The 22,732-nt window shown below is 39.3% G+C and overlaps 2 protein-coding genes across 3 annotated transcripts; one reads left to right on the plus strand and one right to left on the minus strand.

The window, feature by feature from the left end:
- Positions 1-297: 297 nt before the first annotated feature.
- LOC306847182 (SWI/SNF complex subunit SMARCC1-like) lies at positions 298-12,947 on the minus strand. Of its 2 annotated transcripts, none has more exons than XM_079380989.1 (28): positions 12,568-12,947; positions 11,742-11,861; positions 11,498-11,583; positions 9,736-9,817; positions 9,554-9,646; positions 9,078-9,147; positions 8,922-8,991; positions 8,736-8,811; positions 8,372-8,494; positions 8,176-8,255; positions 7,891-8,012; positions 7,727-7,786; positions 7,605-7,639; positions 7,171-7,283; positions 6,924-6,995; positions 6,726-6,839; positions 6,483-6,636; positions 6,115-6,225; positions 5,907-5,966; positions 5,178-5,436; positions 4,950-5,102; positions 2,862-2,911; positions 2,648-2,741; positions 1,649-1,782; positions 1,392-1,526; positions 917-1,076; positions 757-828; positions 298-660 (listed from the first exon to the last, which is right to left on the minus strand). In XM_079380989.1, exons 1-28 carry the CDS (start codon positions 12,742-12,744, stop codon positions 614-616), a joined length of 2,922 nt encoding a protein of 973 aa, XP_079237115.1. In that variant the 5' UTR covers positions 12,745-12,947; the 3' UTR covers positions 298-613. The 2 variants fall into 2 exon arrangements, with proteins under 2 accessions (XP_079237115.1, XP_079237116.1); XM_079380990.1 differs by having other exon boundaries at positions 8,176-8,249; positions 12,568-12,784.
- A 611-nt stretch (positions 12,948-13,558) lies between these two features.
- On the plus strand, positions 13,559-22,352 carry LOC306846893 (KAT8 regulatory NSL complex subunit 1-like). The gene is made up of 12 exons (XM_079380582.1): positions 13,559-15,214; positions 16,327-16,468; positions 16,552-16,625; positions 16,717-16,882; positions 17,045-17,198; positions 17,706-17,900; positions 18,213-18,328; positions 18,428-18,549; positions 19,256-19,382; positions 19,466-19,569; positions 20,562-20,730; positions 21,034-22,352. The coding sequence occupies exons 1-12, from the start codon at positions 13,713-13,715 to the stop codon at positions 21,349-21,351; spliced, it is 3,189 nt and encodes a 1,062-aa protein (XP_079236708.1). The 5' UTR covers positions 13,559-13,712; the 3' UTR covers positions 21,352-22,352.
- Positions 22,353-22,732: the final 380 nt, after the last annotated feature.

Below are 22,732 nucleotides of genomic sequence, written 5' to 3' on the forward strand. Positions count from 1 at the left end.
TTTGCTGAAAATCTTCCCCTGCAGCTCTCAAATCTCATTTATGAGCTCCACGGCTCCCTTCTCCATTTACTCTCATGTATGGAAAAGAGCTTTTCCCAAACCTTGTGCACTAGAGTGACCTGTGATCTAAGAGTTTCTTTAAAAAATTAAAGCTGTTAAAAATACATCTGGAACAGATCAAGTAATGGCGCAGCCCAGTTTTCTTCATAGTTTAGAACAGTTGCCTGCTGAAATACCCCGAATATCAAATTAAATGCATCAGAGAATAAGCTACTAAATTAAAAATACAACAGTAGTAGAAAACCTTCTTAAGTAAACTCTTCAATAGATGAGCTAACTCAAGAAGTTATAACTTCATATAAAAGATTTATTCTTACTGAAAAAAATGTTTTAGTACTTGGTGGCAATACAAAAACAGATCTACAAACATTAAGTACAGACAGATATGGCAATGAAAAGCCTCAAATCTGACCCTAATATGCCAGCATCAATGCTTAAAAAATATTAGATATATACACAGAAGAAGTGCTATTGTAAAGGTGAATATGGATAATGATGTGACCATGTCCTTCATGTCATCTTGCGGAGTTTGGGTCTTAAGGCGTTGAAGACGTTACATGGGTGCGGCCCCATCGGACTGTGAGGACGGTGGAGTTTGGTCTGAGTTGGAAAAAAATAAAAAGCAGCCGGGTTCAAAAGGTTTTGAACTCCGCACCAGAGTTGATCAGCATTTGAGTTGAGACATGCGTTACTCACACATGCCATTGGGAGCTCCAGAGTGCCGAGCACCCATGATCTGTCCAGTACCGGCACTGCCCACCGAACGACCTGAGGAGGATGCAAAAACCAGTGTTATTAAGACTAATGAGTGTGCACGAGACAAAAAGAACTGACTGTGATATGTAGGAGAGTGTACCTTGGTCAAGAGGGTTGAATGCTGTACTACTACTGCTCTGTGTAGCTTCTGTTTGTTGCTGCTGTTCCACGTTCTGTCGTGCCTTCATCTCTGCATATTTCACCTGCTCCAGGTGGAAGTTCTGCCTCTCCGACAATAACTGCTGTCTCTGCTGCTCCAGCTACAACAGACAGATATCAAATGAGGTTCAAACACCCTGAAATTTTCACATTAAAAATGCAGTTAGCAGTCTGCAAGATCTTTCTTGGTTTAAATAAGAGAGACACAATTAAACCATAGAGGTTTGGAACAACATGATATTAAATGATAACACTTTCATTTTTAGGTGAGCTATCCCTTCAAAAGATTACGAAAATTATTAATTTCCAAAAATAAATCAATGGCAATTCAGATGCATGTCGAAAAACACTCTTGCACTGAAAAATGTTTCTTGGAGTGATGCCAGGTCTTGTTTGAACAAGGCGCTCTAACTCACAGCCTCTTTTTCTCGATCCATAATGGTCTCCAGCTCTTCAAAGTGTCTCAGTTTGATCTCCAACTTTTTCATCTGAGTCTCAACCAGCAGAGCCACCAGAGATTTGATTTTCCTCTCTTCTACCGCAGCCAAGTGCTAGAGGGACATAAGAGGAAGAAAGAGAAGAGTGAGTTTATATGAATCAAAGAATCAATAATAGTTTTTGTAACTATTAATGGTCATGGGAGCGGGTGCAAGGAAAGAGGTTTGACATCCACCTTTGCTTTTGTAGCTGCAGAGGCCAGTGCTGCAGCAGCAGCTGTGGCGATGTTTCTCTCCACAATCTCCAGCTCCACCCTCCTCTTCATCTGCTCCCCATCCACTTGGGTGAGGCCCATGTCAAAACTCTCCTCTGGATAGACGAACAAGGAGTTTGAAAGATGGAGAAATACAGTAGGGATTGCATGAATACTCAATTTTTCACTCTTTCACTAGTAGACTTTTGAGAAACAAAGATTACATGAGCATATAAACTACTGTTCAAAAGATTTGGGATCAGTAATTTATTTTTAAGAAATGAAAACCTTATCCTGAAAAACGTATCAGCTTAAAAAAAATAAAAAATAGCATTAAAATATTTTTCAACACGGTTAATATGAAATGTTTCTTGAGCACCAAATCCAAATATTAGAATTCTGAAGGATCAGTGACACTGAAGGCTGGAGTAATGGCTGCTGAAATTCAGCTTTACCACCTCATGAATACATTACATTTTAAAAATATATTAAAACAGAAAAAGTTGTTTTAAATTAAAACAATAATATTTTGAAATATTAATACACTGTAATATTTCTCAAATAAAATTATTTGAGTGAGCATAAGAGACTTCTTTCAAAACTTTTTGTTGCTGAGGTCACTGTAATAAATGATAAAGTTCACTTACAACATGCTTTGTGAAAGGTAAGTGCTACGGGTTCACCTTTTTGTACAGTAATTACATGTATATGTTTTTATACAAAAGCTAAAGGCATGGAGAATGCTAGGTCATCTGGACATCACATGCACACAGAAAATTTGCATATTATGGATACCAAATTCCTTTCAAAGGTAGTCTGAGTTTTATAGTAGTATACTATTTTGACCACAGCTTTGGTGTACCTGAGCTGTCACACCAACTCCAACTAACCATAAATATTTAACAATATAGCAGCACTGTGTTAAATCAAGGTGAATCAATGCAGAAGATTTAATATGCAGAGCATCTGTGATCCTCCGACCTGCTGTGCTCTCCTCTCCCCTCTCTCCTTCACTCTCTTCTTTCTCCTCGTTCTTCACACGCTCTCCCTCTCCCAAGATGCTGTCACCCTCAAGCTACAACAGACAGTACAGATTCAGTGACATTCAATCACCCTTTCCTTAAGATTTGTGAATGAGGAACATAAAACATCAGAATATATGATGATTATTTGTGTCTGAAGAAACTTTTCATACCTTTTCATGCTGCTCATATTCAGTGTTCATCGTTTCTATACCACTCCCATCTAAAAAAAAAAAAAAAGAACTATGTATTAATCATAATCCCAATATTTATCATAAACGTTGTTATATAATATTGTGTACAAAGGCCATATAAGACATTGATTAAATGACATTCAACATTATGAAACTTTTCTTTCACTTGCTGCCCTCCTCTGGATACTTCAAGTATGACCATCCCAATTATTCTTTAATGAATCTTAAAACTGTTTGGGTACACACAACTAACAGTTTGGGTCAGTAAGCCTTTTTTAATGTTCATGAAAGTATTATCGTATGCTCACCACGGCTGCATTTATTGGGTTGAAAAATACAGCAAGAAACAGGAATATTTTGAAATATTACAAGAATTTACAATAAATGATCTATTTTAATATATATTTTACATAATTCTTCAAAAATCATTCTAATATGCTGATTTTGGTTGACCGTTGCAGCTTAATATTTTTGTGGAAACCGTAATTATTTTTTTCCCCCAGGATTCTTGATAAATAGAATTCTTTTGTAACAAACATATAAATGTCTTTATAATAGATCAACTTACTGCATCCTTGTGGAATGTATTAATTTATTTGAAAAAAACAAAAACTAATCTGAGGTAATTTGCTAAACTAGGGGTTTTGTTATGGGGGGGGGGGGGGGTCTAATGCTATTTCATGCATGTTGAGTTATTTACACTGTTAAAGAGTTGGATTCTCATGCTAAACTTGGCCAAAGTTAAAAAAAATGAGTTGGTATCAGAACAGAGAATTTCTGTATCAAATACATTCCTTCTGGCCTCGTACAAATTTCGGAAAGTTTTTTTTTTTTTTTTTGAGTGTGGTTCTTCATGACATCATGAAGGGAGGAACTCCTTATATGGGCATTTCTCCCAGAAGAGTGCGCCCACGCATACATCGACTGGAGCAAGAGCAAGTGCGCGCCTGTCAACGTGCTTCATCTGGCAGCAATGCACGGGACTTTGATTGAGAAGAATGTCTCCACGAATAAGTGTGTTTTTGGTTGTAAAGGAAAGATAGCCTTGTTCAGCTTCCCAAAGAACCTAGCGTTATGTGATCAGTGGATGCAATTTGTGTGTTTGTTGACTTTTTAACGGTTGTTAATGTTTTATAAACAAGGCTGAGTTCGGCACTAGATTTGCACATCGTTTGAAAGATGGAGCGGTCTGGGCAATAAAAGATCCCGGTCATGATTCTGAACTGCAGACAGTAAGTGAAACAGCAAATATGATACAACTAAAGACTCTTTGGAGAAATGAAGGATGCAATACTACTTTATAGGTACTCAAGATTAACAGGAGATTGGGTGAAACTGTGAAGTGACATGTGGCCAAGTATGGTGACCCAGATACTCAGAATTTATTAGGTCCCCTTTAAGCTACTTTTTGTGCACATAGAAAACAAAAATAACTTTATTCAACAATTTTTCTCCTCCTCATCCCGTTTTCCCCGGGGTGCCGCCATTGTGGAGAGTATCACGACGCATGCGTGTGCTTTCCTCTCCATGTAAACGATGCATGCGCATGCTGCTGTTTATGTTGAACATGCATGCACTCTGCCTTGTTTACAAGCAGAGGACAGGACATGTTGATGAGGAGGACGGATGAGGGGTGAAACGAGATGAAGAAGAATGGTTGAATAAAGTTATTTATTTATTTATTTTTGCGCACAAAGTATTCTCACAGAGTTTCGTAAAATTTAGGTTGAATCACTGATGTAACATGGACTATTTTAATGACATCCTTGCTACGTTTCTGTGCCTCGATCATGGTAGTACCCTTGCTGTTTATGGAGGGTCAGAGAGCACTCGGATTTCATCAAAAATATCTTATTTTGTGTTCCCAAGATCAACGGTCTTACAGGTTTGGAACGACATGAGGGTGAGTAATTAATGATAAAATTTTCATTTTTGGGTGAACTATCCCTTTAAAATGCATTGAAAAAATTATTTGAAGGGGAGAGGTTTTTTTGTTTTTTTATAAATCTTGCGGCTACATAAATCACTTAAAAAAACATCACATATACAAAAAAGTGAGATGAGTACCAGTCTTTTCTGAATGGTCAGGATCAAGTCTCGCAATGCTGCCAGTTTGGAGTGTAAAGGCTGGATCTAAATGATGTTCGAGTCTCTGTGTTCTATGAAAGCTGGCAATGAATATCTCTGGTGGGGCCTCTTCTCTTGCTCTTGAGAATTCCTCTGAAAGACAGTTCAAACATTACATATATATTTTCTCTCATGAATCGTCAAATCAGCACACACACTAACTCTTACCTAAAGCTGCCTTGGCAGCTGCAGAGGCCACTCGAGGGTCGACCACAGATGCAAGGAAAGCAACAGTGCTCATTACAGGGTTCCCTGACTGGCTGAAAGGTACAGGCTGATAGGCCAGAGGACCCATTGAGGCTTCAGAGTTCTCTAGGTATGGGTCCTCTATAGGCAACCGTAAGAAGTGAAGAATACAGTCATCCTGTGTGCGACTGCCCACATGCTCTGACACCTTATTCCAGTCATCTTTATACATCTCCAAAGCCTGAAAAGAGAGACATGGAATACAAAAACAACAAATAATCACAACTACTTTCAGGCCAAAAACCCCTTGGGGATAGAGAGATGGAGGAGGTACTCCATATTACTGTATTAAATTAAGTGTTGCATTTTAAATCATTATTGCATAAAATGTACGTCATTATATAATCATTATTGCGATATACGTACAGAGCCATATACTTGTCATGTTTTACACTACATTTTCTATTTACTACCTCCATTCACTATTTTCATCTAAAAATGACAAAACATTACAATACAAATTACATTTTAATATAGGATAGACGTAAAATGTAAAAAATGTAGCTGGATTCTTGGGGCAAAAAAAATCGTCATCATCATTATTTGCTTGAGATAAATAAAATAATAACTGGCAACCCCCTGCAGTACCACTGCTGAAGGCTCCTGAGTAATAAAGCTTTCAAAATCTTGTTCACTGTTTGACTGGCTTACCTCCAAAAGTAAGAGTGTTTCCTGTTCTGTCCATTCTCTCCCTGCACTTGCGCCTTTACTCTAAAAGATGAAAAAAAAAAAAAAAAAGACAAAGCAAGGCACACACAGTATTCAGGTGCTGAATCTCAATGTACAAATAGATTCTAAAATGTTTTGGTAAAACACTGCTCAAATGATGAATGCTTCAAACACTGTTTGTGGTTTTTACCTTTGGATGTTTCTTAGCATAAATATCAATCCGCAGACCAAAGTTCTGCAGGTCAGACGGTTTTTCTCTTGATTTCTCTGGGAAATGCAACATATGCTGAGAAGCGGAAACCTTCAAACACAAAAACAAAATGTTAATTAAAATATTTTTATAATGATTGCTGAAATGTATAATCGTTCCAGGCAACTGATTTTTAAAACCTCAAATCAATATTTCATGAGCCTTTATTTGACACGATAAATAGGCAAGTAATAAAAGAGAAAAGGCCAAGTCTTGTGACATGAACAGCTGACCGTAATCTAAGAACTGATCATTTAAAGCACAGATTTGGTGTTTGGCAATGTAATGTCAAAGTACTTCCGCATTACCTGTAAGGGTCTGTGCTGTAGTGGGACGAGTCCAGACGATGTGTCTGTAAGAACATTAAAGTGTGGTGTTGGGGGTGGGCCCATGGGGAGGGGTCGACTTTCTGCATCTACCTGGTAGTTGATCAACCCCCACTGCTCCAATAATGAATGAACCCTAAAATGCACACAAGCTAGTTTATAAATGAATTACAAATTATCTATGAACTGGTTTCATATTAAGTGGGTACAAGTGAACATACACACCTTATAAGTGCACACACATCTCCTGTCAGGTTTCGTCTACAGGAGGCTGAGGTCAGGTACTCCTGAGGGTTTAGCCGGTATGTATCAATCATGAAGTTCCGGTATGCAAGATATCTAGAAACAAGATATGAACATGTTTATGTAGAGTTCAGGATGATGAATCTGATACAAATAGTATTTGCATAAACAACGACTTACATTTCTGGTGTTTTGGACTTATTTTTCCCATTGAAGAACTCAGGCAGAGCTCGTCTCTCTATCTGATGAACACTAATGCAAAAAATAAAAAAAGCACCATTACTCTTCATTAAAAAAAAAAAATGCATAAGAATAGTAAATGCCCGCTTATGTTCAGAGCACTATGCCTCAATTCTGACATCTATGTACAGCAAAACTGAGAATGTGAGTTGGCGTAATCTGGACACTTGTACAGTTAAACCCTCACCAGTTGTAGTCAAACCAGGAGGCATAGGTGGGCACAATAATGTGATGCGTTTGCTCTGTGACACTCTCCTCCCCCTCCATCCCACGGCTGAACTCCCTCGGCTCCTCCTCATCCTACACACACAATAGGTCAGAACTTAAATATTTAAAGCACATGGTAGATATTGTAAGATAGCATTCCTTTAAACTAGGACTTGACTATAAAACTGGGTTCTAGATGTAGATTTTGTATTAGCTGGACAGAAGCAACCATGACAGACTAACTCATGGCAGAAAGGGTGTTTTTTTTTTGTTCACTATTAGTATTTTGTTTACTATGCAGTATTCTGTCCTTTTGCTTTTTCTGAAGGTATTCTTGGAAGGTTTTGGTCATGCACTTGGTCTAATGTTTTCTGGGATGTGCACATACAATTTTATTTAGCTAGATTGACTTACTCTGACACCAGAAAGCAGGTCCTCTTCCTGGTCATCTGAAAGAAACACAGTTATTCAAGGTTATTACTGAAATACAAGCAGATCATGATTCACTGAATAGTACATTCCACAAACAAACTTACCTAAATCAGCCATAATGCCTCCTTTGACTGGAGTGTTTTCACTGTCTTTTTTTAGGTTCACTGTAGCCAATGATAATAATGTGAAATAAATAAAAATAAGTAATGTGTAACACTCTCAACATTAACATAAGCACTTAACACAGAAAAAAAAAAAAGAAACTTGCCATTTTTAGGCAGAATGACCTCCTCCATGTTAGGGACGGGCGTGGGATCTTCCATGTCTTTAGTGAGGTCCTCCTCTGGCTCCGCTTCCTCTGGTTGACCACGCCTCTTATACACACCTGAGCTATTGGATTATGCAAAATTAAATACGTTAATAAGAAGCAAATGCAAATTTGTCTCAATCTACAAAGAATTTGATACACTGATATAGTGATTTCCAACATTAACCTTTCCTGCACTGGTAACAAAAAATGTCACATAACTGTGACCAAAAAAGTAGATTTAACCTTTTCTTTCCTCCTTTCTTCTTAGACTCTGAAGAAGGTGGAGACGGGGAGCGTCGGCGCTTCTTTCCAGGTTTCTGTTCCTTGTGAAAGAGGAAAAAAAATAAAAATAATCCATACCAACAGAAACTATAAACAAATGTTTGTAAACTGATTTTTTTTTTTTTTTTTTTTAAAGCATGAAATTAGATAAACATACCTCTGTGCTTTGGTAGATACGCCGCCTGAAACTCATACTATTCCCATTCTCGTCAATCTCATAATCTTCCTCATTCATCCACTCATTATATGTGTCTGTGTCGAGAACCCATTTGGCACGAACCTGAGAAAAGAAACATTTAAGTAGATATTCTTACTGTCTGATCACATCTCAATATTTAATATTTATTATCATTGGAACCCAACACAACATGCAAAGATTTGTGTGGGGAACTCAGGGTATTAAGACTAAAACATTTACATTTATGCATTTAGCAGACGCTTTTATCCAAACGACTTACTTTGCATTCAAGTTACAGTTTTTACATTTTATCAGCTCTTGGATACTAAAAGGATTTTTTTACCTTCCAGCACCTGTCTGGACTGGGAGGTTCCTCTACTTCTCCATCTACATCACTTGCTGGTATAAGTGAGTCATAACTGAAGAAATAAAATATAAAAGCATATACTGTATACAGAGCAAAACGTAGCATTTACTAATCCAAACATTTAGAGCACATGTGCAAATGTGGGTGTGATGTATTCTCTACCTGTCTGGACACATGCCCCAATGCACCATCACTTGCCGATTCAATCGCATGACTGGTCTAAGCCACTCTTCTGGAAAAGACCAAACAGTGAACATTAAACACACAGATGTGAACTTTTCCACAGACTGAAATAGAATACACAAAATTAAAACACACCTTCATCTGCTGTGGAGGTGGATGGGTATATTTGGTGGGTGGCTTGTGACTTCTCCTCTGTCACTGTGCCCTGAAAATGCAAGCAAAAACGTTGTGTAAATACTAATCAATAATATAGAAATGTAGACAAGTAATCAACTAGTTCACTGAAAAAACACTGTTTTTTCACTAATTAATTTTACTCTACAGAAAGCCAGATTATTAACAGGTTTTCACAATACAAATGGAGGAAAACGGTTTTCAGGTTTTTAAATTGTGTTTTTATTAATGCATATTCTTTATTTATTCTCAAATAAAAAGCATTGGACGAGATTAGCTCAGAAACAGTATATATGCATCATACTGGTTACATTTTAATAGCTTTTTAATGTGTTTGAGTACTTGACTACAAAATTCCTCTAAATGCCCATCTGAAGTGTCTAGTGTGTATTGGATATATTTCCCCATTTCTTTGCTTTTTTTATTATTCCACTGACCTGGTGTCGCACAACGATGTCTTTGAGTTTAAGAGCTTGCTTCTGCTCAAGATCAGGAGACAGGTACACCACAGGTCTGCTTAATAAGTTATTCTAGCACAAATAAAACACAGGTCAGATACTGAACCACACATTTACATGCTCGAGATCTTTGTCTTCACAAAAGATCCAAGCACAAATACCCGTGTCAGAGTTTTCTCCACAGATATGAACATCTCCACATTGCGATCCATTCTGGATGGGTTCTGAAGATCAAAGCGTCTCCTTTAATAAAAAATAAAAGATCACAGAGTGGATGAGATACATTTGACATCACACAATTTTATCAGCTAACACTCAATTTTATTAGCTAATTAATTACCATTTACTGTAAGTGGAGGGCTGTATGATGACCAAAATCTTACATCATGGTATAAGTAACTTTAATATCACTATATTGTATTTAAAATCATTCATATATATATATATATATATACACTACCGTTTAAGAGATAGAGGTCAATAAGTAATTTTTATTCAGCAAGGATGCATTAAATTGATCAAAAAGACAGTAAAGTCATTTACAATGTTACAAAAGATTTGCTTTTGAACTTCCTATTCATCTATTGCATTTCCACAAAAATATTAAACAGCACAAGTTAACTCTTTTCAGCATTGATATGCAGCACATCAGCATATTAGATTGATTTCCGAAGAATCATGTGACACTGAAAACTGGATGATTGCTGTAATGACATTACAGGAACAAATTACATTTTAAAATTTAACAACAAAGGAAAGTGTTATTTTAAATTATAATTATATTGTAGAAATATTTAACAATATTACTGTTCTAACTGAATTTTTAATCAAATAAACACAGCCTTGGTGACTTTCAAAGGCATAACAAAAATCTTAGGCTGCATTTACACTGTAAGTCTTAATGCACAGATTCAATCTTTTGATCATATCCGATTTTTTTGGCCCAGCTGTTCACATTCACTTTAGACATGACTGGTATTCGAATCGATATGTGTTTACATTAGTTCCTGCCCATTTATCGCTTTACTATGGACATGGTAGTAGGCCCTTGGGCTTTGAATGGCCATGCTATTAAAATTATTCAAATAATTAATGTCGAGTGAACATAATTTTTTGTCATGGACAACAGCTGTCATGGATGCTTTGCTGCACAAAATCTGACTGAACGGATAAATACCCGTAATGGCAAATTTAATTTGTAATTTTATCTACAGCTCGTTAGATGTAGAATTCTTCAGTGAAATAAAGTACCACTGTAAGATTGAATGAATTTGAATGAATTAACGTGAGAGAGAGAAAGAGATCGAGAGAATGTACATGTGAGTAGCCTACTGAAGCCTGTTGGTTTAATTAGGAAAACAACTATGTTATCACCTCATTGCTAAGAAATATAATGTAGGTTTTAGTAGCGAAGCTATTATTTTTATAAAACTCACAGGACAGGGGTTGAGAACCAGCTCCTGAATGTTGTGCAATTTCTTACATATAAAGTTCCCGCCTCAATAAATTGCAAGCGCATATACAGCATGCCGGCATTAAAACGCTCTCTTTATGGGCAGTACGTGTCGCCCTCGCATTAGGAGTTCTGCGGGGAAACAGATATGTGTGTTTAGACATAGGTTGGATGTCCAGATATTGGATATGTATCCAATTAAAAATCCACATTTGGAAGTGGCCCAGATCGGATGCGAAAAATATCAGATCTCGTGCAGATTTTTGTGTTTACACATGCACAACAATTTCCGATCTGTCAGATGTGAGCAAAAAATCAGATTTTTTGTGCCAATGTAAATGCAGCCTTAACAACACTAAGCTTTGAATGGTAAACTATATATAAATTTGATAGACAAACTCCAAACTTACTCAACCAATTAATGATAAGTAAAAAAATGGCATCCAGCACTATTTAGCATTAATACTGACCAGCCCTGTTCTGTCTTAAACTTGTACACCGATCCCAGAATATGGCAGAGAGCACTGCCCGGCCTTAGGTCCTGAAAACACTTTGCCTGCGGACAAAGAAACAAGGATCAAACAACTGATCACTCATAATTCTGCAAAACTAGGTTTCATGCTATGACTGATCTTGGTGTGGTAGTGATAATGATCTCATAAAGGTGATTATGCATGGTTTGCCAGAGAATGAAGTGGAAAAGCAGCAACTCACTGGGAGTTTTGTAAAGCTTGGGTTATTTGCTCGACGGCCAAATGAATCTTCCTGAAACTGCAGCAGTTGGATGACCAGCCCAGACAGAGACTTGCTGGAGGGAGCATCAGTCTGAACACACTTAAGAGGGGGAAAAAAATAAATATTGTATTTTTAAAATTGCACAACAAATTGGAACAAAACGTGACAATTGCAATGAGGCCTATACCCTTTGAGTGTTTAAGAGCTTTTACTAAAATGGATTTTGCTACATACTGTACTAGTACTAATGAACGGTTTTCACATTCAAACAGTTTAAGACTTTAGATGCACCAAGGTATGTGTTACCTACACAGTGGGTAGTGGACAGGGATGGCATGGCACTGAGAGGGGGTGTGTCAGTCAGGTCGTGTAAACAAACACCTTTGACCACAAACCTGTTTCTGCAAACTTAAAGCTGCTAGCATGCTGCTAACATAAACATTTAAGTACACCCCGTCAAACGGAAACTACAAAACAGTCTTTTATTTTATACTGACTCAAATGAGTCGTGGAGTTTGATATAAACATAACTTTACCGCTAAAATGAACACATAATGAAGGTAAGTTAGTCACTTCTGTCCTAGGTTGAGACCGTATTCTGTGTAGTTAGCTGTTCATTTCTATATTTTACGAGACAAACAGACAAAATACTACCACATAAAATAGACTTTTGCAGTTTGAGGCGATAATAAGAATCACAAAACCACAAAAATAGCAAGACAACCAGAGCTGTCTGCAAAGAAATCAAAGAAAGCTTCAGTGAACCACATCATATATGAGGTCCCCGGCTGTCTAGCTCGCTAACCTTTTTATAATGCTTTGCAATCCAACTGCGAACCGTCTCCAACTGAGAGATTATTTCCGGGCTTTCCCAGAATTTACAGCACGGTCCACCGTCCATTCTTCGGCTCAGTGAAGAGCCATAACCGGCTTGACTCGTCGTAGATCCAGCAGCAGCAGAGCCTAGCGCTTGTGTAGCCATTGTTAAATGCTAATTAGCCTTCGCTACCCAGAATGACTCCAGACTCTACAGCGCCTCTAGCGGTGACACAAAAAAAGGCGCCAACGACGCCTACTGCATACTTCACACAGTGCCTACTGCATACTTCACACAGTGCCTACTGCATACTTCACACAGTGCCTACTGCATACTTCACACAGTGCCTACTGCATACTTCACACAGTGCCTACTGCATACTTCACACAGTGCCTACTGCATACTTCACACAGTGCCTACTGCATACTTCACACAGTGCCTACTGCATACTTCACACAGTGCCTACTGCATACTTCAAGTTTAGGATGGCAAAACATTCGTTCAGCAGTCATACTCAACTTTCAAAACTGTAACTAAATCTTAACACTGAAATTAAACGATATGAATTAATAATCATATGGGGGGGGCAGCAAATAAATAGAAAATATTTTTTTTAATTGTTGCTGTATATTGTATGTATGTATGTATGTATATATATATATATATATATATATACATATACACACATACACACATATATCATATCATATGTTGTTTTTGTCCTCATTGTTAAGAATGTCGAAATGCAGCTGCCCTTGAACACTGCTTTCTCGACCCAGACCTTCAGACAAGTGCTGTGTCCTTAACTCAAATTCTAAACAGATTAGGCGTGTTATATTTTTAAATCTATAGTTATTTTCAATACCACGCGCAATTAAGCTCAACCCAGGGCATGTGACAAACGAAAAATGTGAACTAGTTTTTGAAATACCCCTAATTCTTTACCGAAGGTTGGGCCAATGAATGGCGCATGCTCAGTGCGAACAGGGAGTGTTGGAGACAGCCAACAGTGCAGGGAAAGGCAAGACGGGTGAAAAGAGAAACCCGTCTTCCTTTCGAAAAGGAAAAAAATACGTTGACGGAGCTTCGTTGTATGTCCTCGCTTCACACCCGGCCATGCCAACGACACAGCGATGTATTATTACTGCAATCGGAATAAAATGAGCGCTAGTGCAGCCGGGCCTGGAGTGGAGAGTTGCGGGGCCGGGTGTCCGCATAGCGCCAGCCGCTGCTGCGGGGGAGGAGGCTGCGGTGAGCCCGTCAGCGGTGACGGAAGCTCGGCCGCTGCGGCTACAGCCACCAGCGCTGCCCCAGTACGGAGCTCAGACAGGGAGAGCAGCGTAGCCGAGGCCCAGGCGTTCCGCGAATGGGACGATGCCACCTCTGGCGATGCGGATCCGGCCCAGAAAATGAACGACGGGGGATTTTTTACGAACGGCGCTGCCGATATCACACGGGAGGGAGACGAATGCGCGGATTCGGGGGAATACGGCGGAGGACACGGGCGTTTCTGTAGACAAAGCACTGGAGCGGGCGAGGAAACCACCATTAATATTGATCACGAAGGAGCTGTTTTGCGGCGTTTCACGAGCGCTACGACAAGAAGGGACGAGCGCAGAGCGAGCGCGAGACTGCCGCCGGTGCGCACCGCGAAAGTCCGACGCGGACACACGGCGCACGCCGAGACCGAGATGATGACAGCCGCTGCAAGGTGTGGTCACGGGAATCTCGAGCCCGCGGTCATCAAGCGCCGGGGATGCAGTTTCACCCGAGCCTCCAAGAGGGTGTGCTTCTCGGACGCCGCGGCTCGCGTTGGTTCCAATGGTGAAGCTCACGGGAAGGGCTCCGCGAGCACTGCCGAGACTTTCAGGCGCACGTCCTTACGGCGTATCCACTGCGAAAACACGACCGGGGCCCAAAAAATGAATTTCGCAGCGTGTCCGCCTGATGAAAGTGCCCAGCTGCCCACATGCAGGACGGCGAAGGGGCGCGTCAGACTGTACAGGGTGCGCTCCTTTCTTTCCAGCTCTGCCAACCATAACAACGGGGTCAGCGGAAACGGAGCCTCTCACAATAGCCTCCCACCGCAACCCTCCCTCCAAGCCGACCCCGACCTTCGTGATTGTGTAAAAAAGCCCCTGGGTTCCCTCTCCATCACTTCTTCTCAGTCTGAGAGTGGGCCTCCTAATGGGGCAGAGCCAGAGCAACAGAAGTGTGACGGTACAGGTGTAGGCATTGATGCACAGGGGTCTGAGGGCCCCAGCACTGAGCAAATAGAGGCAGTGAGGGGTGAAGCCAAACGCAGGCAGGCAGAGCTGGAGGGTCGGACCGACCACCTCTGGAGGCGCCTGCAGGCCGTACAAGTGAAGCAGGTGGAGAGGCATGTCACACAGCAGCTGCATGGCCTATACAGGAGCCTGGGCTTGAGCTGCACCAGAAGGCCCAGTGCTACCTCCAGAAACTCGGCTGAACTGAGCAGGCTGGCGTGCAGCTGCAGCGAGATCCTCCGGACTGCGGAGAGCGCCCTGGACTCTGACCACACGGCCAGCAGCTCCGGCGGTGACAGTGACAGTGAGGAAGATGAGGGATTGGAGAGAGGGGGTCGTCGCTTTAGACCGCTGCCAATAAAATCAATGTAAGCTTTCCACACTATGCTTAACCCCAGATTAAAATCTTTTAACCCTGAGTTAAGGAATGTTTTTCTCCTTAATGAGATGCCAAAGATTAAAAAAAAAGCCCAGGTACAATATGGAACAAGATAACCCGGGGTTGAAGGGATAGTTCACCCAAAAATGAACATTGTGCTTATTTACTCACCCTCATGTCCTTCCAAACCTGCACTGACTTACTTTCTTCTGTGACAAAAGAATATATTTTGAAGAATGTTTATACCCAAACAGGTTTGGTTCCCACTGGCTTCTATTATATGGAAAAACATACTCAAAGTCAATGGGAACAGAAACTGTATGGTTCTAAACATTCTTCAAAATAATTTATTTTGTGTTCACAGAAAAAAGATATGCATAAAGATTTGAACCAAGATGAGGGTGAATAAATGATGACAAAATTCATTTTGGGGGTATTATTCCTTTAAAATTACCCTTTTATAGCAATTTCAAATGTTAAGTGCTCTGCCTGTTTTATATACATGCATGTACACCTACATGTAGAAAAGCTTCAAATGACTCAGTGCATGTTGGTGTTGCCTTTTCAATCACCGCTGTACTATACAATGTACATGCTGTACTGGCCTTTGATTCATGGCTGCCACATTGAGAGGTTACAAAGCCATTTCATGCCAGGCTGTTGCGAATAAAGTGGGTCAGAAGAAGCTTCATTCTCAATTCTTTTAGGACTTCCAAAACGGTCCACTAGGGTTGAATAATCCTTTTCTCTTTAAAATAAAGGTTTCTTATTGGTATTTACGGTTCCACAAAGAGACTTTGACTTCCATGGAAACTTACCAATGTACAAAATAATTCTTTATAGTGTAAAAGGGTTCTTCTTATTATTAAATGTTCTTCATAATAAGGAGAAGCATGGATATTTTAAGAACTACTGAAAGGTTCTTTGGGGAACCTGAAATGGTTCTTCTATGGCACCACTACAGAAACACCCTTTTAGAATTTTTGGCTTGTTGAATGCAAGTTGCATTGGACAAAAATGTCATATGTAAAAAAAAAAAAAAAAAACCTTACATCAAATTGTTTTATGCATATACTCGGTATTTAGTTTCTTCTCTTTCAGTGTCACTGGCAAAGAATGGCAGTGGGCGGAGAGCAGGGCGTGGCTTGGCAGCAGGTGGGTGTGGCTGCAGACTCAAGTATCGGAGCTTGAGTATCGGATCCGTGCGCTGACAGAGCTTTACACACATCTTCGACAGGGGAAGGTATTCTGGGTGTCCATGTGTGTGTATTTTTGGGATTGTTATGGGTGGATGGATTCATCTGTATTTTTTTATGTTTCGTCCAGGTGCGGTCCACTTACTCTATCCCTGACATGCCCCTCAGAGCAACAAACCCCTCCCCCGCGTCACACAACTGCAAGTCAGTGAATGATTTAACTTGCATGCAAACACAAACTGAATTTTTGGATTTTTGGATTTGACATTTAATGTACTATTGCACTACCCCCTAGGTTGTCCTCAGCTGGTGATCCTAACAGAAAATGGCAGACAGAAGACACCACCACTCTGCAAACAGTGCCCAGTCCACCACCTTCTGCCGCACGGGTTCGACCGTTACTCCGGCAACGATGTCACAGACTCGTTCGCCTGGAAGATTGCACAGCGCTAGGGTCAAAGGTGAAGATGGTCTCAGAGTTGACCTTGCTTCTGCTTTTCTGTTATTCAGTGTAACTTTTATTATTATTGGCTGCTCTTCATTTTTAATTATGCCTTGAAGGGAGGGTAAAAAAACAGGAATCTCAATGATGATGAGTTCTTGAATTTGTGTGTCCCTCTCAGGCGGTTTCGTTACAGTGCTGGTGTGAGCCGCCAGCTGTGTGTGTGTTATGTGGTGGTGCTCCTCCTCACTCCCCCTCAGATAAGGAGAAAGGTCTGTGGATGCGTCAGACCTGGCTCGATATGTCCGTTCACCCTGTCCTCTCAATGCCATCAGGTGAGCTCTGTATATTATCTCTGTATAATCTCAACATTATTTGTTTTCTTTGTAAGCACATAAATGTGTATATTTAGCTTGTATTTCAACAGTACAAACTGTACAAGGCAGTTTAAATGTTCTTTTATATTTTGAATAAAATACATTTATGTATGTTTTTATTTATTCAAAAATACATTTATTTGTATTGTAGATATATAAACACAATGTAGAATAATATTATTTATAAATAATTATATAGCTATAATATATATTTAATATAATTATACATGTGTGTGTGTGTGTGTGTATATATATATATATATATATATATATATATATATATATATATATATATATATATATATATATATATATATATATATATATATATATATTTGTTTGTTTGTTTGGCTTTGTAAGTGTCTTTATACTTTCTGGGGCCACTGTGAATGAAATGAGTGAGGAAAATCTCATTACAGTCACATTTATTTTTTACCTTAATGCTTTGAATTTCCTCCATTGCAGATTCACCCCTTGCACTGCATTGTGGGATACGCCCGCTGGCCGGGCAGCATTCTCATAATTCATTACAGTGGACAGACATGTCATCGGCGTCCTCTTGGCCAGGGAGGCGGGGCCAGGGACGAGTTGGGAGAGTGAGGAGGAGACTAGTTTGTCCCCGTCCACCCAATGCACTGCCTCCTTTATTTAACACACCTGGTGGGTGAAATATATATTGTCACTAATATTAACAAACACACATAAATGGACTATATACTGTAGTACACAACTACTCAAATGTTTGGGGTTAGTAAGATATTTTTAAATTGTTTTAAAGAAGTTAATACTTTCATTCAGAGTAAAGACATTTATAGTGTTACAATTATAAATGCTGTTCTTCTGAACTTCCTGTTCATCCGAGAATCATCCAAGAATTTGTGGAAACAGCCTGGTTAAGCACGAGAGACATCCTTCATAAAGATTTTTTTTTTTTTTAACCATTTTCAAAAAGTTGCAAAATTGCTTTTGTAGGTGGTTCTGGGTGCAGAAGCCGGAGGGGTGTGATTTTTCCCAACTATTTTCATCCACGAGCTCCAGATTTGTCCATTCTGCCGGCAACACCCCCAACAACAGACACACCCACTCAGGTACATCTGTTTTTTTTATATACAAAAAAAAGCAAAATGCCAGCAGCTCACAATTCTATGTGTTGTGGATGCTTCCTAAATCTCTCTCTTGTTCCTCAGCCTTTGAGAAGGAGAAGAGCAGAAAACTCATTTGACATTGACAACCTGGTGATGCCTTTGGGCCTGGCTGGACTAGGAGCACGAGTACAAAGACTACAATACAAGGAAATAATCACACCAAGGTACAAATAATGCAGCCTGACATCCAAAACCACTACACTGAATATGCACTCACTCCAAAGTATTACAACAAGAATGAGCGATTACATAATGAACATTTAGCTTTGATGAGTCAGACTTCCTGTGGTCCTTCTGTCAGACAGCCATTGTGCAAAGTGGCTTTGGTTTCAAGTAATTTCCCATTAATTATTCAAACACAGTGCCATCTATCCACTGTTTCCTTGTGTCCCATCGTTTATAAAGTTGTACAGGTACATTCCAAACTGGAACCAGTGTGGCAAAATTACCATACAGTGTATTTACATTATATTATATGTAAACTTAAAAAGTAACAACAGTGTACTAGCATATTGCTATGGGTTTCCTGTGGCGATACTGATAACTTGAGAGCAGGATCACTGATGGCTTTATATATAAGGATACCAGATATACACAACTGCTGAGAGCAAATGATTAAATGAACTCTTATTTTACACTACATTTACTTAAAAATCAGTAATACATTTTAAAAACATTTTTTGTTGTTTGTTGACGTGACGTAAGAAGATTTGTGATGTGTGAGAATGAGAAACTGTCATGTCTGTTAATTGGCCAAGCCAGCAGGTTTTTTGGCTGATGCTGATAGTCTTAATCTGTTGGCTGATATATTAGTCTAGCACTATTGTTGATGAAAAATGTTTAATTTTGTGTTATATGTCATGTGTTTAGTTGGAGGGAGCTGGACTCTCTCTCAGGGGTCTCTAAAAACCAGGAAGGGGCACATGCCCTGTCGTTCAATTACAATAACATACAGCACCAGCCCAATGGGGAAGGACTGGACATTGAGGAGGAAGAGGTGTGTATACCTTTAACAAGGTTTTTGTTTCTTAAGACACCTGTTATTGTGTCTATTGATTTTCACCACCATTCAATGCATAGGTGGAGGATCTCTCTGATGCTGTGTTTCTGAGCCGCCATGCAGTGTGTGAGCGCAGAGAGAGGAGTCGGTGGGGGAGCTGGGCTCGCAGACGTCGCCGGGGCAGGTGAGAGAAATTTGTTTGTGAAATGTTGGCATATGTGATGGAGAATATTTAAACAGGTGTCAGAATGGTTTAAACGGGTGTTAGAATAATGTTTTTCAACAACAGGGATCAATTTGTAATTAAATATTTAGCAAATGCTGTTTATTTGTAACATATGTGTCAGACCTGGCTTAGCTTTTTGGGCACATTCCCCAATATATTAAGCCACTTATAAGCATGATAAAAATTCAGAAAATAAATAAAATATAAAATGACATAAAAGAAAACAGCAAAAATAAAATATAATAATAATATTTAAATAAATATAATAAATATTTTTTATTCAACAAGGATGCATTAAATTGATCAATTGACAGTAAAGATTTCTAATATTGCAAAATATTTTTTTCTTTTTAAATAAATACTGTTCTTTTGAACTTTCTGTTCATCAAATAATCCTAAAAAAGTAAGGAGGCTGCTGAAATTCAGCTTTGCCATCACATGAATAAATTATATTTTAAAATATATCAAAACAGAAAATGGTTGTTTTAAAAATAAACAATAATATTTCACAATATTACTGTTTTACTGTATTTTTGATCAAATACATGCTGCCTTGATGTGCTTTCTTTCAGGAACCTTAAAAAAAATCTTACAGACCCCAAATTTTAGCATTAGAAGTTGGCAGTAGATTGCCTTAATGGTTAATGTAATGTCACATCACAACTTTTACATAAAATAATATGTATTTGTGTAGTTCACAAATAACTTATACATGTACTTTTTTCAACATCAAGAATGTAGGTTAAAATTTACATATGCATAAAGGATAGCTTGGCACTAAAGCTTACACATACACATACTTGCGCATTTCATGCACTCTCTCAATTAATATGTGGCCATAAAACAGTGGGTAGTTTTAAAATAGTTTTAGATGAAGTATAGCATGTCAAACTGCAGGACGCTACGGTCACTGCTTGAAATTTCACTCTCTGCTTGTTTTCCTCTCTCAGATCTTCTTCCTCCTTCCATGGGGATGGGAAGTGCTCCAGGGGATTGGAGCAGACACCTGGCTCTCCAGATTCCAGGCAAAGTCATTTTGCAGAAGGAGATGTCTCGCCACGCAGCCCCTTCTGTACTGGAGCGGAGGATCCCTTTGGCCAGGCTGAGGATGAACAGCAGGTGTGTGTGTGAGAGGAAGAGGACTTAACGTTTTGTTTAACTTCATTATTGCTGTAACCATGGCAATTATTTAGTTGGAAGAACATTCTGTAGTTCAAAAAATGTCTTCAGTTTTCTATTTCTACATGAATCATTAAATCCTTGAGTCTTCTTCTGGGGGCTGTTTGTGAATCCTGAAAGATATATATGCTTAATATTCTTTACGTTGTGAGAGAATATGAACGCATATAATAAACCCCAGTGTTTTGGAGTTTAATAACCTCAGTGAATCATCATCATCATCATCATCATCTATATTTGCAGGCTGTGCTGCCATGGGAATGCAGGTCGTTCCCCTTGCAGGAGTCAGAACTTCAGTGGCTGCAGGAGGAGGAAGAGGCGGAGCCCGATGAGGACCCGTGCACCGCCAGCGGCCGCAGCCAAAGCACGGACTCGGGCATCTCTGTGGGCAGCCTGGAGCTCTCCCCGAGGACCCCTCAACCCCCTCAGCAGCACTCAGGCACAGAGCGAGCCACCCCTCACACACTGTCCTGCAAACCAGCCACCCCGACGATAGTCTCTACAGCTCAGGATTCTCCCAAACTTCCTCTTTCCTTATACTCGTCCTCTCCGTTATCGTAGCGCATCATTTGTCCAGCCGTTTTTCTGCTCTAATTCGAAAACAAAACCACATGTCCCAATGCCATTGACCCTGTCAACCTATTTATCTAACCGCGAGCACCTTGTGTCCTCTTTCCCTGAACCCTCTGGAGCCTTACATAAACCACAGAGCCTATTATTTATAATCTTCCCTCAAACCCTCACTCATTCGCCCAATAACAAGTGCATCTCCACCAACAGCCCAGTGTCCCCAATGAGCGTCTCTGTCCTTCCTTATACATCCTTTCAACTCTTCTTCACCAGCTTGCCCCCGATACAGCTGCCGTTCAAACTGATGCTACTGTAATGAACAGATGGTGTCTGTTTTTCCGTTGTTTATTCATTTTTTGGACCTGTCTAAAGCTTTTTCTCCAGCTATGTCAGTCAGTCATTTTGCGTTTTAGTTAAATCATTGAGTTTAAAGTTCTATGCTGTTTTCACAGATCAAGATATTACGCCAACAAAGGGCGAGCCCAAATTGAAAGCTCTTGGTTATTGATCTCCATATAAAGGCACTACATATTATCCTCATTTTCTGTGACTTAGTTACCTTATTCATGTGTTGTATTGTATGTATTCCACAGAGATGTATACGTACTGCCGAAGAATCATAGCATTTAAAGTCTGTTACATGCTATCTGGACGCTACCTGTGTCTTTCCTCCTTCCTTTTGAGCTCAACACAAGAAGTATTTTTGACTTCCATATGACATGCTATGTGTGTGTGTGTGTGTGTGTGTGTGTATTATGTTAAAGGAAGAGTGGTAGTTCTTGTGTTGATCAGAGAGTATGTATGTGTGTGTGTGATTTAGACAGGTCTGCTGTACTGCTGCATTAGGGGGTAGCGTTGGTGAATAAAAACATCATTTTGTAGGAACACAAAACACAAGAAGATAAAAGTAAATGGAAGTTCTATTTGAAGCGCAGATGATGCTCTCAATGCAAAGACGTAATAAAAGGAATAAACACGTAAATGAGAACTACTTTTGCTTGGTGCTTATGTCCTTTACTCATTTATTATTTATGTTGCTGTATGGAAGCACATTTCAGACACATAACATGAAAATCATGCTTTGGTAAACCATAATTCTGAGATAAACTGAAATTATGAGATACTAAATCATAATTATGAGTTAAGTCTTGACGTAAGTTTAATTTTTCATATTTATAATTAAATTATAGCTACTACTTTTTATGTCAGTTTCGACTTTTATCTCAGTTATGATTTAGTAGCCTATGCATAATTATTTTTGAACAAAAAGCTAGTTTTTTTTCTTACTTGTCGAAAATGGGCTATTAGTGGACAAAGCACTTGAAAAGGACCTTGACAGCGAATGTTTTACTTGTCAGATGATTTTTACTGT

This window comes from Barbus barbus (assembly GCF_936440315.1).
Source record: "Barbus barbus genome assembly, chromosome: 27".
Taxonomy (NCBI): Eukaryota; Metazoa; Chordata; class Actinopteri; order Cypriniformes; family Cyprinidae; genus Barbus; species Barbus barbus.

Bases quoted from the DNA above. Each gene is read 5' to 3' on its own strand.
- LOC306847182 (XM_079380989.1), bottom strand. From the start codon at position 12,744: ATGGCTACACAAGCGCTAGGCTCTGCTGCTGCTGGATCTACGACGAGT. The intron at 6,637-6,725 runs GTGTGTATGTTC...TGTGCATTTTAG, and splicing joins GATGTGTGTGCACTTATAAG to GGTTCATTCATTATTGGAGC. The intron at 2,742-2,861 runs GTATGAAAAGTT...TGTCTGTTGTAG, and splicing joins AATATGAGCAGCATGAAAAG to CTTGAGGGTGACAGCATCTT.
- LOC306846893 (XM_079380582.1), top strand. From the start codon at position 13,713: ATGTATTATTACTGCAATCGGAATAAAATGAGCGCTAGTGCAGCCGGG. The intron at 18,329-18,427 runs GTACATCTGTTT...CTTGTTCCTCAG, and splicing joins CAACAGACACACCCACTCAG to CCTTTGAGAAGGAGAAGAGC. The intron at 19,570-20,561 runs GTGAGAGAAATT...TTCCTCTCTCAG, and splicing joins CGCAGACGTCGCCGGGGCAG to ATCTTCTTCCTCCTTCCATG.